At 35.5% G+C, this 12,937-nt stretch overlaps 1 protein-coding gene across 5 annotated transcripts in view; it reads right to left on the bottom strand.

The window, feature by feature from the left end:
- The window catches only part of DYRK1A (dual specificity tyrosine phosphorylation regulated kinase 1A), a 139,264-nt gene that overhangs the window by 85,328 nt on the left and 40,999 nt on the right, over positions 1-12,937 (bottom strand). For 3 of the 5 annotated variants that reach the window (XM_017526240.2, XM_017526242.2, XM_017526241.2), the window contains exon 2: positions 3,681-3,766. The exons of the other annotated variants lie outside the window; for them this stretch is intronic. In XM_017526240.2, the coding sequence (XP_017381729.1) occupies positions 3,681-3,690 (10 nt within the window). In that variant the 5' untranslated portion in view covers positions 3,691-3,766. The remainder of the gene's footprint in view (positions 1-3,680; positions 3,767-12,937) is intronic. 5 annotated transcript variants of the gene reach the window in all.

The following is a 12,937-nucleotide window of genomic DNA, read 5'->3' as shown; positions in this document are numbered from 1 at the left end:
CTGAAATTTAACTGTTCTATAATGACTATACCACATTTCTGTGATCACTGGAAATATGAAAATTTTGTCCTACAAAATTCACATTTTAAAATGACTTAAGAGAATCTAAAATTAAAACTCTGCCACAAATGGTTTTAAGTACTTAGATTCACATACGTGTGTGTGTGTGTGTGTGTGTGTGTAGTGAATGCATAAGAATTATGACAAAGACAATATGAACAAATCAGCACATTTAAAAATAAATTTCCATGTTTATTCATCCTCAAAAAGTGATAGTTCTGTATGCTTTGGAACTATTCCACATTTTAAAGTGGCTAGTATATCACTATTGTTTAAACATTTTTTAGTTGTTAAAGAAGCTATTTCTAACAAAACAAAGAATGGTAGCAACTTCTATTTCCAACACATTTTTCCAAATCACGTTCCACAGGATATTAATGGGTATAAATAAAAATAAAAGGGAGGGAGGACCCTTAATCAAATAAACTGAAGAAATGCTGGTTTACACAGGTTTCTTTATATAAAAGCCTTTATGTTCATATACATGGTAATCTCCAAGGCAGTGCTTTTCCCAAGTCTAATCTCAGAAGTGACTCTACACCTTAAATAAACTGAATTTGGTTACTTGTGATTGAAAAGGGCAAAGAGTGGTTCCTAGGTTCCCCAAATGATGGTGTGCTAGGGTAGAATGGTGTCACTCATCAGTAAAAGGACTGAATGGGTGAGAAGGAGGGAATATCCGGGAGAGGCATCCAGGAAGCAGTTACTTGAGTATGGAGCTCAGAATAGAAGAATGGGATGCAGAGATTTTGATAACCTCAGCATATAGGCGTCAGCTGAAGTCATTACTGTCAATGTCATTACCCAGACAGTACTCTCTATTTTCTCTCTGCATGCCTTGAATTCAATATATGAATCTTAAAACTCTATCGAAAACCTCAACTGCCTCAATTTATTTGTTATCCATAAGCTCGGGGATCCTTGTAGGCAGAGCACCTATAATAGTACCTGGTACAAAGCAAATGCCAACCAAATAAATGTTTGTTAACAAATTATTTGTTCTTCCAAAAATCAAAAGAAAACCCAAATTTACCTCATTCATATTCTAACTGTATTTGAAAACATACAAAAAAGATCCACAAATTAAATAAGTACAGAAACACCTATAGACACATGGACTAAATGCAACAAAGTCTGACTTTGGCTTAGTGTTCAATAAAACTAGCTTTTTCTCTCCCCACCACCCCCACAACCACAGCTTAACTGGAAAATAAAAATTGTATATATTTAAGGTGTACAACATGACGTTTTGATACACATATACAAAGTGAAATGATTATCACAATCAAGCTAATTAATATATTCATCACCTCACTGAGTTACCCTGAAAACCTGCTTTTAAGCTTTCACTTCTGAAAGGCCAATCAACCAATGTATACTTCAGTGTCCTTTCCAGCATCCCTGAACCTGTGCCTCAACAAGGAAAAGGTGAGTAAGTTACCACATCTAACAAACAAAACACAGCCAGTACCATGAACCATGCCAGAGGGTAAAAACAAGGTCTGGAGAAAACAGAACACTTGCTTTCAAATGTGCATAGGCACTCTCTAGAAATAACATTGGGTGAACATCTACTCATGAGTTTTAATGTGTTGAAATTCTATCAGTTGAATAAATGTGTGCATAGTAATACAAGAGCAAACTGCTACATTAATTAATGTTGATTTTGAAAGCTGTTAATTTTATGTTCAAAAACAATTATTAGCTTTCAAATTGTTAGAAAGGGAATACACCAACAGCTAATACATTTATTACAGAGCTAGATCTTCTTTCCTGGGTTTTTTCCTTTGTAAGCCTATAAATGCTGATAATTTTTAAAGAATACAAGGCTGAATAAGAGATTGGATTTTATCGTAAATCTAATCTGTAGAATTTTCTGGTGTTCTTGCATTTATACAATTAACTAGATAACTATAAACGTATTTACTCATTAGTTATTTCATTCCTTTGAGGCCATAAGCCTTTCGAGAAAAAGAGCTATTTGGAAACCCTCCATGTCTTGTGAGGATAAATAGCAACTTTGCAACTCCAAAATTTCATGAGAGAAAAATCTCCCAAATCAGTAATATTCATAGATAAATCTATGAGATACCCCAAAAATACTTTGTTCCTCTACTGACCTCAGTCGAAAGTGAGCATCTACTTGGTATAGCCAATGTGCAGTATAGCGCCCAAGGAGCAATCCAGGAGCTGACAATGCTGAGAAATAGTTCCTGCACCAAAAGGTCAAACTTATAAAATCTGACAACAAAAAAATGTGCATAAAATTCTAAAAATGTTTCTGTAAATATGCCTATTTGTTTTTCTATGATGGTGATATTCAGCTTCAGAATCATATTGCTTTTAACAATCAGTGAGCAACTCAGCCAGAATGTGTACTGGCATACCTCTAATATGTACAGGCAAACATACATGTGGCAAGCCTGTGTGCATGCATGACAAATGAGTAACAAGATGATTGCTCAATCACCTTTGACATAAACAACAATTACCATCGGTCTTAAAATGGTGACTTCCACATGAATCTAAAGTATTATATGATCTCCAATTTAATTTACAAATATATTCAAGCACATTTCTTCATACAAAATGGTACACCTGAAACATTTTTTTAAAATCTTAAAATCATAAAATGATTATTTTTCCCCTAGGCAAAACCCAGATCACCAAAAATAAAAACCAATCACAAAAACTACACAAATGATATAATTAGCTATTAGATATCAATTAAAGATTTATATAATTACTTCTTTTCCAGTTAGCAATCACATTTTAAAACATTAGTATATAATCAAATAAGACTATCTGACAGAGTTTCAAATGTAAGTCACTTAGTTCAACAAAATGCCTTACAATATGCCTGATTTAAGAACATATAAGTTCAAAAGTTATTAACACTTTATACATTAGCTGCACTACATTTTCAGGAATTTGAACATAGCCACATACGGAACAGCCTCCAGTTTCCCAAGTATAAGATCACCTCAATTAATTATAAAGCAATCAAAAAATATTATTTCAAAAATGGCTTCAAAGTGCTGCTTCTATATAAAAATACAAATGACAAAAGGATAAGCAGGGGATGGAGGGGAGCAGGGAAGATAGGAGGAAGGGAAATGGAAGGCAGGGATATCAGGAACTAGGAAAGAATAAACAAAATCCCAGAGCATATCTTTTTAAGAAACCATACTTATGGGGATAATATCCTTACTTTAATTGTCAGTCTTTTTAATGATATCCTACTAACATCTACTCCCATAAAAGATCTGCCATACTCTAATAGGGATCTGGGGGAGACATGCATTCAACCATAAAGGTGACTGTGTTATTTACATTATTAACAGAAAGATTCTAATTCCCACCAAAATATTGGCCAGCTCTTGAAAAGCCTAAGTACTAGCAATTACTATGCTGTATTTGTATTAACACCACTATAAATCACTGATTATCAATCTGAGTTCAAAAGTAAGTTTAACAGATAGCCCAGCTACCTTTGCATTTACTGATCTACAATTCCCCCCACTAACTGCTATTTATCAGAAAGTTCCCCCATTCAAAATATACCATTGATTCCCACATTCTCACAGCCATAGTTTACTGTATTTCAAAACTTGAGTCACCTGTATGCATCGTCTTCTTTCAAGTCTCATATCATCCTGATGGGGTGGGGGAAGGGAGGGAAGAGTCCAGCGGCAAAACTATAACACTGTGTGAAGAAAAACAGATTATGATAAGAGATAATGATGTAAGACAATTACCCCTAATTGAGGAATATCTAACATAACGACAATCCCAAAACATACAGATAAAATGACTTCAAATGTGCAAAATTCGTTTTCTAACATTTAAACTTACTTAAAAACAATTTTCCTTAGTCTTCAATAATCAAAATCAATTATACATAAAATGTATTCAATTGTCAGAGAAAATAAAAACAGTTTCAAAATGTGCCTACTACTATCAAAAATTTCAGGCCTTTTTCTAGGTATCAAATAAACCTGAATATTCCACTATTTAACTTATCTGGGGGAAAAAAACCCTACAGTTTGTAATTTTCATCAGTTCACAAATCAAGATGAATGCAAATGCACTTTTATGGTAGTTTACTATTAAGGCAGAGGTAATCAAAGTTACTTTCAGGGAAAGGCAACATGTCAGTCTACCAATGTGATTTATAAATTAAGTTCTGAGACACTTCTCACAACTGCTCCCCTAAGTCCACAAGCCTTCTTGCTCTCCAAGTGGTTTCTCTTATTTTACTGCAATTGTTTTAAAAGACTTCCTACTTATTGCTTACACTGATAATTCATGGATGACCTGAAAAATTCATAACAACTTACAGGAAAATGAAAGTAATGAGGTTACCAACTGCTAACAACAGACGAGGTAAAGACACGTAAAGGTTAAAACCTAACATAAAGGAGTTGAGTCAAAAATTTATCTTTTATATTGATACTGTGGAATTAATTCAAGGAATATTCTAAATAAAACAATGTTGCATATGGTGGCCATGTTCCTATGCCAGTCTCATGAAAACTACTGACTCCAAGATATGTTCCTGGTCAAGGGCACCAGGGCTGCTCCAGAAGAGATACCAAAATGTCTCCAATTCTCTAGACAAATTCTAATATAAGCTGTTTTCCTTTGTTAGCACCCTCTCGATCCCCAATGCCTCCAATTCCTAAACTTCACATGATGTCATCCCAATCATAACGCTTAATAATCCTTTTCCACAAGTTATTTTACACTCCTAAATTACTATACAAAGCTCCTATTGCCTCAGTATAGTTCATTTCAGGTAAGCGAAAGAAAGAAACCAACTGGACTGAAATAACACTAAGATTTGCAATTTCCAACAACCATTCTAGTTTGCCCAAATAAATCTCTTATTGGTAGAATTCCAAGTGGTGTTATAATAATATAGATTTGAATCTATATTTACAGCCTCAAAAGATTTCTGTTTTTCATTTATTTCTCCTTATACTTTTGAACTCCCAGGTTCTTTAAAAGCTCCAACTTTGTACTCCAAATAGCAGCAATAGTAGACACTTCACTGAAAAAGAACCTCAGAAACAGGGGTTTATGTGAGTTATTTTTAAATCAGGAATTGCCTGTGTCTGAAATCACTACCTATATTCCAGATTCTATTCCTGAAGAACTCCCATTCCAATTCAAATGCCTGGTATGGTACTACATTAAACACTAGTCCTACCACCAGCTGATATCCAATTGTGGGGGGTATATGCATAGATGGATGAAGGAACACTAGAGTACTGCATCAGAATAGTTCACTTTGTAAAAATAATAATTGAATCAATAGTATCTTTACTCAAAGGACATCATTTTCTAATAATCTTTCCCCTAAAATGGGTAGTCTTTAAAATTCTGACATGAAGTACAGGAAAAGAAATATAAATTCAATCTCCAGCTATGAACTATATATATAATCAAATCCTTTAGGCTCCCAACATCATATTCTTCACCTAGAAAATGTTACAATGCTACTTACACCTCACCAATTTTGATAGAAGTAGATATTACTGACACAAAAGTTCTTTTTAAGAAGCAGAATCAATTAAGGTTATCAGTATTCTTTATTTAAAATGGTTAGCAATTAGCAGATTATTTTATTACTATTTTAAACATCTAAAGGTAAGAAATATTAATCAAAATTTCTGACACTTTTTGAGACATTATCCATTAACCATTACTTATTTGAAAGGCCAGCTAAAAGATCTCTTATGAGTTACAAAATTGAGCAATCAAACCATCATATGCTAAGTAACAATAAACTCCAGAAATCTTGACCTTAGATTATTTTAAATAAAGACTCTAGTGATTATTTCATATATCCTTCCTTCAGGCTGGTCACTTTTCAAAAACAAAAATATTTGTATGAGGTCAGAGTTTTTACAACAATAAACAGATAATCCACACACCAAATGTGCTTGCAGATAAGCTACAGATATGATTTTCTTCCTAAAGAAGTTTAAACATCTAGACATATTTCAATTTTTTTTTTTTTTTTGAGGAAAATAGAGTATATTTTTCATCATTTCTCCCACAAATGAAGTCATTCACAAACTACAGAGTAACAATCAAATGCTAATGACAAACATCTATCTTTACCACAGGAACCTCTCATAATCCTCAAAATCTTTTACAGTACGTTTTAGCTCAGTTTGCCAAAGGCAATGTGATGGTCTACCAACAATCAGGAACTGAGCTTACATGGTTTTTTGAAGTTAAACTTACAAAGCATTGTTTTAAAATCACTGCACAAAATTAATCTACAGCATATCTTCAGGGACAAGACAATTTCTACAGGTAGGTACTAGGCTTAGTCTCTTGGTGTCTGCATCCCACAGGCAGGGGTGGGGCATAGGCAGGGGTGCGGGGAGGAATCAAGTCACCTATTTAAAGCACTGATATACTACGATTTGTAAAAAAATAATTTAAAAAATTTAAAAAACTAATCAACAGAGATCCAAAATGTTAATACGGTGACTGAAATGAATGCATTAGTATGATAGACAAGTTCAGATTAATTTAGGAACTAATAAACTAAATGGCAGATGCAATATGTTCTCTAATGTGACAATGTTTTATAATGACACTAAACTAAAAATTGTATCTAATTTCAAAATAAGTAGTAGGTAAGTATTACAAGTAGCAGATTTTTTAAAAATCAGTATGATAAAACGAGCATTGAAAGTACTAGTTAAGCACTGTCTCACTTCTTAGGCTGAGAGAAAATACTAAGTTGTTTTTTATTACTTCATTTTATATGTTATATAAATTCTCACATATTTCATAATTTAAAAAATTTAACCCATATGAAAACATAAAATATGTGCACACTGGAAACTAAAAAGGCAGATAGTTCAGACGATGTCCATTAAAATTAAGCAACCACAAAAAAGCTACAAAATAGAAATCAAGAAAAACTAGATCTAAAATTAGGTTCCATAAATTAAACTTACATCATTATCTAAAATTTATACACTGTTAACTAACACTCCCTTATAAACTTTTGCTCATTTACACTAACAAATTAAAGTGACAGAAGAAAGTAAGTCTTCTTTTTCCATATAGTAATTTTAGAAATAGATTTTCTAGAATTATAATACCCAAAGGAGTCAAACAAAAGGAAAATAGAAGTATCATGGGCTTGATGCCTAACACACAAGAAAAAACTCTCTTTTATTTCCAATAAGATGATTAACCAGCATTACAGAGAAAAAGCAATTGTATGCTAACTGATTTCACTTGAAATCCTAAAAACCCAGAACATTTATCGCTCCCCTCAAAAACCCTAGAAAACAGTAACAGTTTAAAAGGGGGGGGGGGTGCAAAAAACACAAGACTTTATAATATTGCACCAAAATGATTAGTAAAATTACAGGGAAATTTGTGGAACACTTACTATGTGTGCGCCAACCACTCGGCTAAGACACTTTATAGATGTTGACACATCTGACTTCCTAACAGCCCTACAAGTAGGTAGTGTTACTTCCACTTCATCAACAGGGAAAGCGAGGGTCAGAAAGATTAACTGGCCTAAGGTCAGAGTCTGTGAACTGTGGTCTCACATTAAAGTTCACCATGGCAAGATGTCACTCATTAGGGATCACTGAAATAGTTATAAGAAAATTACAGAGATGCAAGAACTCACATGCGTCTAAGTCTGATTTTAGCCCCTATACGTACTACTCTGCATCAACCATCCTAAAGATGAAAAAACAAGAGCTCATTAGCAGTAATTACTTTGGAAAAGGCATTTTAATTTAGAACAGAATACTCATTTTCCCAAATACTCATCTAGCAGAAAATTTTTGATTCCGGAATATTATAACAGGTTGCCGTATTTTCCCTTTACCAAAAAAATTTTAGACTGGGCACAGCAGCTCATGCCTGTAATCCCAGAACTTTGGGAGGCAGAGGCAGGTGGGCTGCTTGAGCCCTGGAGTTAGAGACCAGCCTAGGCAACAGGCAAAACCCCATCTCAAACCCAAAAAAACAAAAAACGTGGCTGGGTGTGGTGGTGCAGCCTGTAGTCCCAGCTACTAGGGAGGCTAAGGTGGGAGGATCACCTGATTCTGGGAAGTCAAGGCTGCAGTGAGCCATGATCATGCCACTGCGTTCCAGCCTGGGCAACAGAGTGAGACCCTGTCTGAAAAACAAAAAGAAAATATATATATATATTTAAGGAGACAGGCTGAAAAGAAGGCAAAAACCAATAGCAGATGAGTCAATTTTGCATTAAAACCTTGGTCAAGGTAAAAGAACATTTGGGAATATAAACATGGGTCTTGGATTTTACTACTCCTGTGGCATTTTAGAAGTGAAATAACTGAAATATGTGTTAAAGAGGCTAGAAACGTGATTTCTCAGGCAATTATGTGAAAAGAACTAGGAAGAAGGTTTAAGAACTAAAAGCTGAGCAGATTAAATAAGTCTGGCCCCAAATTTTTGCTATCTCAAACAACCAACTCAGTATCTCTGGGACCACATCTGGGCTTAATAGACAAAATTAGGCACCAAGTATTTGGACACACCAACAAATAGAGGAAAACGGGAGAAAAATGCCTCATATGCACATTACCTGAAACAATACATATAACACTAACAAATCATTTTTAAAACTGAAGGGGAGAAACAGAAGTTTATGGAAGTTTTACTATCATCAGTAAGTGTAAAGTAATAGTGCAGGTACCCTGTCACTAATTCAAAATATGTAAACTACCACTGATATTCTATTGTGCTTGCTGTCCTTTGTCTACCTTCACAACGTGAAAACATTTACAATGACTTGCACAGGTTTATATGACCTTCAAGTCTATCAACTATTTATGTATTCTCTTGAGTTTTGAGTTCCTCAAACATGAATTGTCAGACCACACAGCTTTTCGGGAACCTAACTCCCACTACTAGAAAGTGACTGCTCTATCCAGTAAACAGTAGAAAATACCCCTATCATATGCAGACCTAAGCTCCAAAGACTCATTTCTAAGACAGTTAGTTAAAAGCCTACACGTTAAGAACTACTTTAGTACGCAGTATGTCAAATTAAGTCAACTTTTATAAGGTGGGCTTATAAAAGTTCCAGGCCCAGAAGACCTCAATGAACTGAGCCTGAAAGTCAGTTATCCTTCACTGCACGGCATGACTTACCTTTAATGGGCACTGGTATAAATACTCTAAACCACTAAACCCCATAAATAATTACATAAAGTAAGTACCACTATCATTTCCATTGTCCAGCTGAGAAAACTAAGGCACAGAGAGGTGAAGTGAAGCCATCCCAAGTCACACACAACTAATAACATAGAGATAATTCAAATCCAAGCACATTGACTACAAAGTCACTGCTTTTCACCATATTAAACTGAATCTACCATTTCCCCTGCTCAAAAAGGGAGGAAAGAGCGGGGAAGACAGGTGAAAAAATCCTCTTCTCCTTTTTTGTATTCTTAGTCTTGGTTAACGGGTATCACCAACAGCCCAATATTCCAAGGGCAAAAACCGTATTACCTTTGCACCAACCTAATAAAATTCCACCACCTGAAGTTTGGTGTTGGAATCTCTGCTCTTTTAAAAAAAAAAAAAAAATTATCTTTATATCAACAATTTATATTTGTATCATCATTTTAGCAGGTGCACAGTACTCCATCACAAAAATGTAAATGCATTTTAAGCAAACACCTATTGGGGGTATGTGGCTTGTTTCTAATTTTCAGTAGCATGAATTTTAACCTTAGAGCTTGCTTCTTCCCTCTGCTAACTGGAACTCTAAGAGCAAAGTGGTATGAAGAAAATGCCAAGAGCCATGAAGACAAATCTCTTTAACTGACATGCTTGCTTAAGGATGTTCTTTTATGTCACCTACACATAATGTGCTCAAACTGTCTATTATTCAAATCAATTCTAGATCTTAAGAGGAACTTTAAAGGGGTGGCCCAATGACCCTCTAGGTGCTCTGGGAATCAAAGTTGAGATCTAGCACTTTGTGTTATCTATTGTAAGGTTTCCCTCACTAACCTGAACATCTAGGGTAATCTCATTTATGTATGCTTTCCCTAAACCAAGCAGTATCTATCAGACAGAAGACATTTAAAAAGAATATGTGGAATCAGTAGCCTGTAAGCCCTTCTCATAACTAGCTTATAAGAAATGTACTGGAAAACCCCTTGCTCTCTCTCCTTTCCGACAGTACCAACTTTTCTATACAGGATGTTCTGTAATACAATATGTACACACATATATAATGTATATATAAAATGTTAATATGTAATTGATTTGCACAAGTGCATGCATACATATACTTAGTTGGTTATATGTACTTTTATATGTATGTAATTATATATCATTTTATAAACCATTGCTTTTAATTATCCTTGCATCTCAGAAATACAGAAAAATAACAAGGCACAGAAGATAATCAAAAACACACTCTGTCATTACAGCTTACGTTTTCTTCCAATGAGTCTATTGCTAAAAGTAGTAAAATGAGTTCAGTTTTATTTACTTTCCCTCCCACATTTTTGTGGAGTTTACAGAGAAATGCTGCCCCCCGCCCCCGCTTAAAAATTCTTAAAATTTATGTTCTTGTATTTTACAACACTAGTTATCTTGCAAATAATCCAATGTCTCTTTCACATTTAGCTCTAACCTCAGATGTAACCTCTGGTTCTATCTCCTGGCCACTCCACTCATTTCTCTATACATCTTTCTGCAAAAGAAATATTTTCAAATGTTTACTCCGAACTAATACTTCAAACTCTCTTCTCTGCTCTAACTTCTCACTCAACATCCAGTCTAACAAGCTGCTGGGTGGCTGCCTACAGTGCCATATCCCTGCCTCCACTCTCTGTGCCTACAAGTCCTCATCACCTTCCTGCCCAACACGTTCTCCAATCGAACGTCCCATCTCTATTCCCTGCACCACCATTCTTTCAGTAATTTCATTACAAGCTGCTGACTTTATCTATTCTAAATGGTTTACTAAATCCTATCCATTTTCAAAGTCCCTCATGCCTTTCCATTCTTCTCCATGCTCACTTTAGTCACTTGATCCAAGTCCTTAATTCACCGTTAAGTATTCCACCAAATGCCTCCTGGAATTAAGTATCTGCTACACCTGATGGTTATGTCAGAAACGCTAGGGGAGATTCCCTAGATTAGACTCTACTCCCAAAAATCCTGATTCAGGAAGCCTGGACAAGGACCTAAGAATATGTGTTTTGTTTTAACAAGATGTTACAAATGAATCCCGGACCCAGCCAAGTTTGGGAACTACTGTGCTTAAAAATCCCTATCCCCTGCCCTAATTCATTGTACGTTAAACTGCTACACATCCTGTTCTGAGACATAGGACTTTCAAGCTGGATTTAACCCCTCTATAATTTAGAAACATATGGTCTTATCTTACTCCCCTGAACTCAGTTCAATGTGACACTCCATAAAATACATTTAAGCCCCTTCTGCATTAGTGCTTATTTCTCCTACCTAAAATTTGCCCCCTTCTTGCCCATCCATCTTCAAGATTACCTCAATTTGCCTTCATCCCACTGAATGTTACTGTAGCCTCTCCTCTTAACTTGCATATATTCCTGCTATATTCTGTTAATTATTTATGTTATATACTCACTCCAGTGGCATTATCTACTACTTGGGGGAAATTATCACTAGATCTCCTGTCTCTGTATCACAGTAGATGTTCAACAAACAGATTGGCATAGCAGAATAACAACAATGAAAATACTGCTTTATGTAGAAAAAGTGTGTTGTAAAGCAATATGCAGATTACATATATTTGTTTTTCAAAAAGAGAAAAAGTAGTTATGTGCAGGGAAATAAATGGTGGATTATATACAAAATGTAAACAGTAGTTATCTCAGAAGAGAAAAACTGCAGGGAATTGTCATTCTTATCTGTATTTTCTAAATTTTATAAAATGAATGTTTATTTTGTGATGAAATACAAACCTTAAACCTTAAAATTGCTATTCTGGAATTTTCTCAACCAATGGACATTCTATAAAAAGGACTGACACACTACCACGTCAGTAGTCACACTGTCATAATCCTAATACATACGACATTTGTTAATGCCAACATTTCTACATCTATACTTCAAAAATTCCATTGGCCTCACTAAACTGAATATACAATTTTTGGGACCTGATTCACAGACTTGCCAAATCAATATACATGAGCATGCTATTACTCTACCTGTATTATAAGTGGAGTTTTGTTTGTTTTATTGCTTTGGTTCGTCCTTTCAGTCAAAACTACAAATCTTCACAGTGTAACTGTCTTTTTTGGGTGGTGGGGGAACAGTGTCACACTACGTCACCCAGACTGGAGTGCAATGGTGTGATCTCAAGCTCACTGCAACATCCGCCTCCTGGGTTCAAGCGATTCTCCTGCCTCGATCTCCTGAGTAGCTGGGATTATAGGCGCCCACCACCATGCCTGGCTAATTTTTGCATTTTTAGTAGACACAGGGTTTCACCATGTTGGCCAGGCTGGTCTCGAACTCCTGATCTCGTGTTCCACCCATCTCAGCCTCCCAAAGTGCTGGAATTACAGGTGTGAGCTACCACGTCTGGGTTTTTTTTTTTTTTTTTTTTAAAGACAGTCTCACTCTGTCACCCAGGCTGGAGTACAGTGATGAAATCTCGGCTCGCTAAAAAACCTCCGCCTCCCAGGTTCAAGCAATTCTCTTGCCTCAGCCTCCCGAGTAGCTGGGATTACTACAGGAGGGCACCACCACGCCCAGATAATTTTTTCTACTTTTAGTAGAGACAGAGTTTCACTGTGATCGTAGCCAGGTTGGTCTCAAACTCTTGGCCTTAAGTGATCCTTCCACCGCA

This window comes from Cebus imitator, unplaced genomic scaffold, assembly GCF_001604975.1.
Source record: "Cebus imitator isolate Cc_AM_T3 unplaced genomic scaffold, Cebus_imitator-1.0 Scaffold41, whole genome shotgun sequence".
NCBI lineage: Eukaryota > Metazoa > Chordata > Mammalia > Primates > Cebidae > Cebus > Cebus imitator.
The sequence above is the reverse complement of the archived record's forward strand: the minus strand, read 5'-3'. Positions and strand labels throughout refer to the sequence as shown.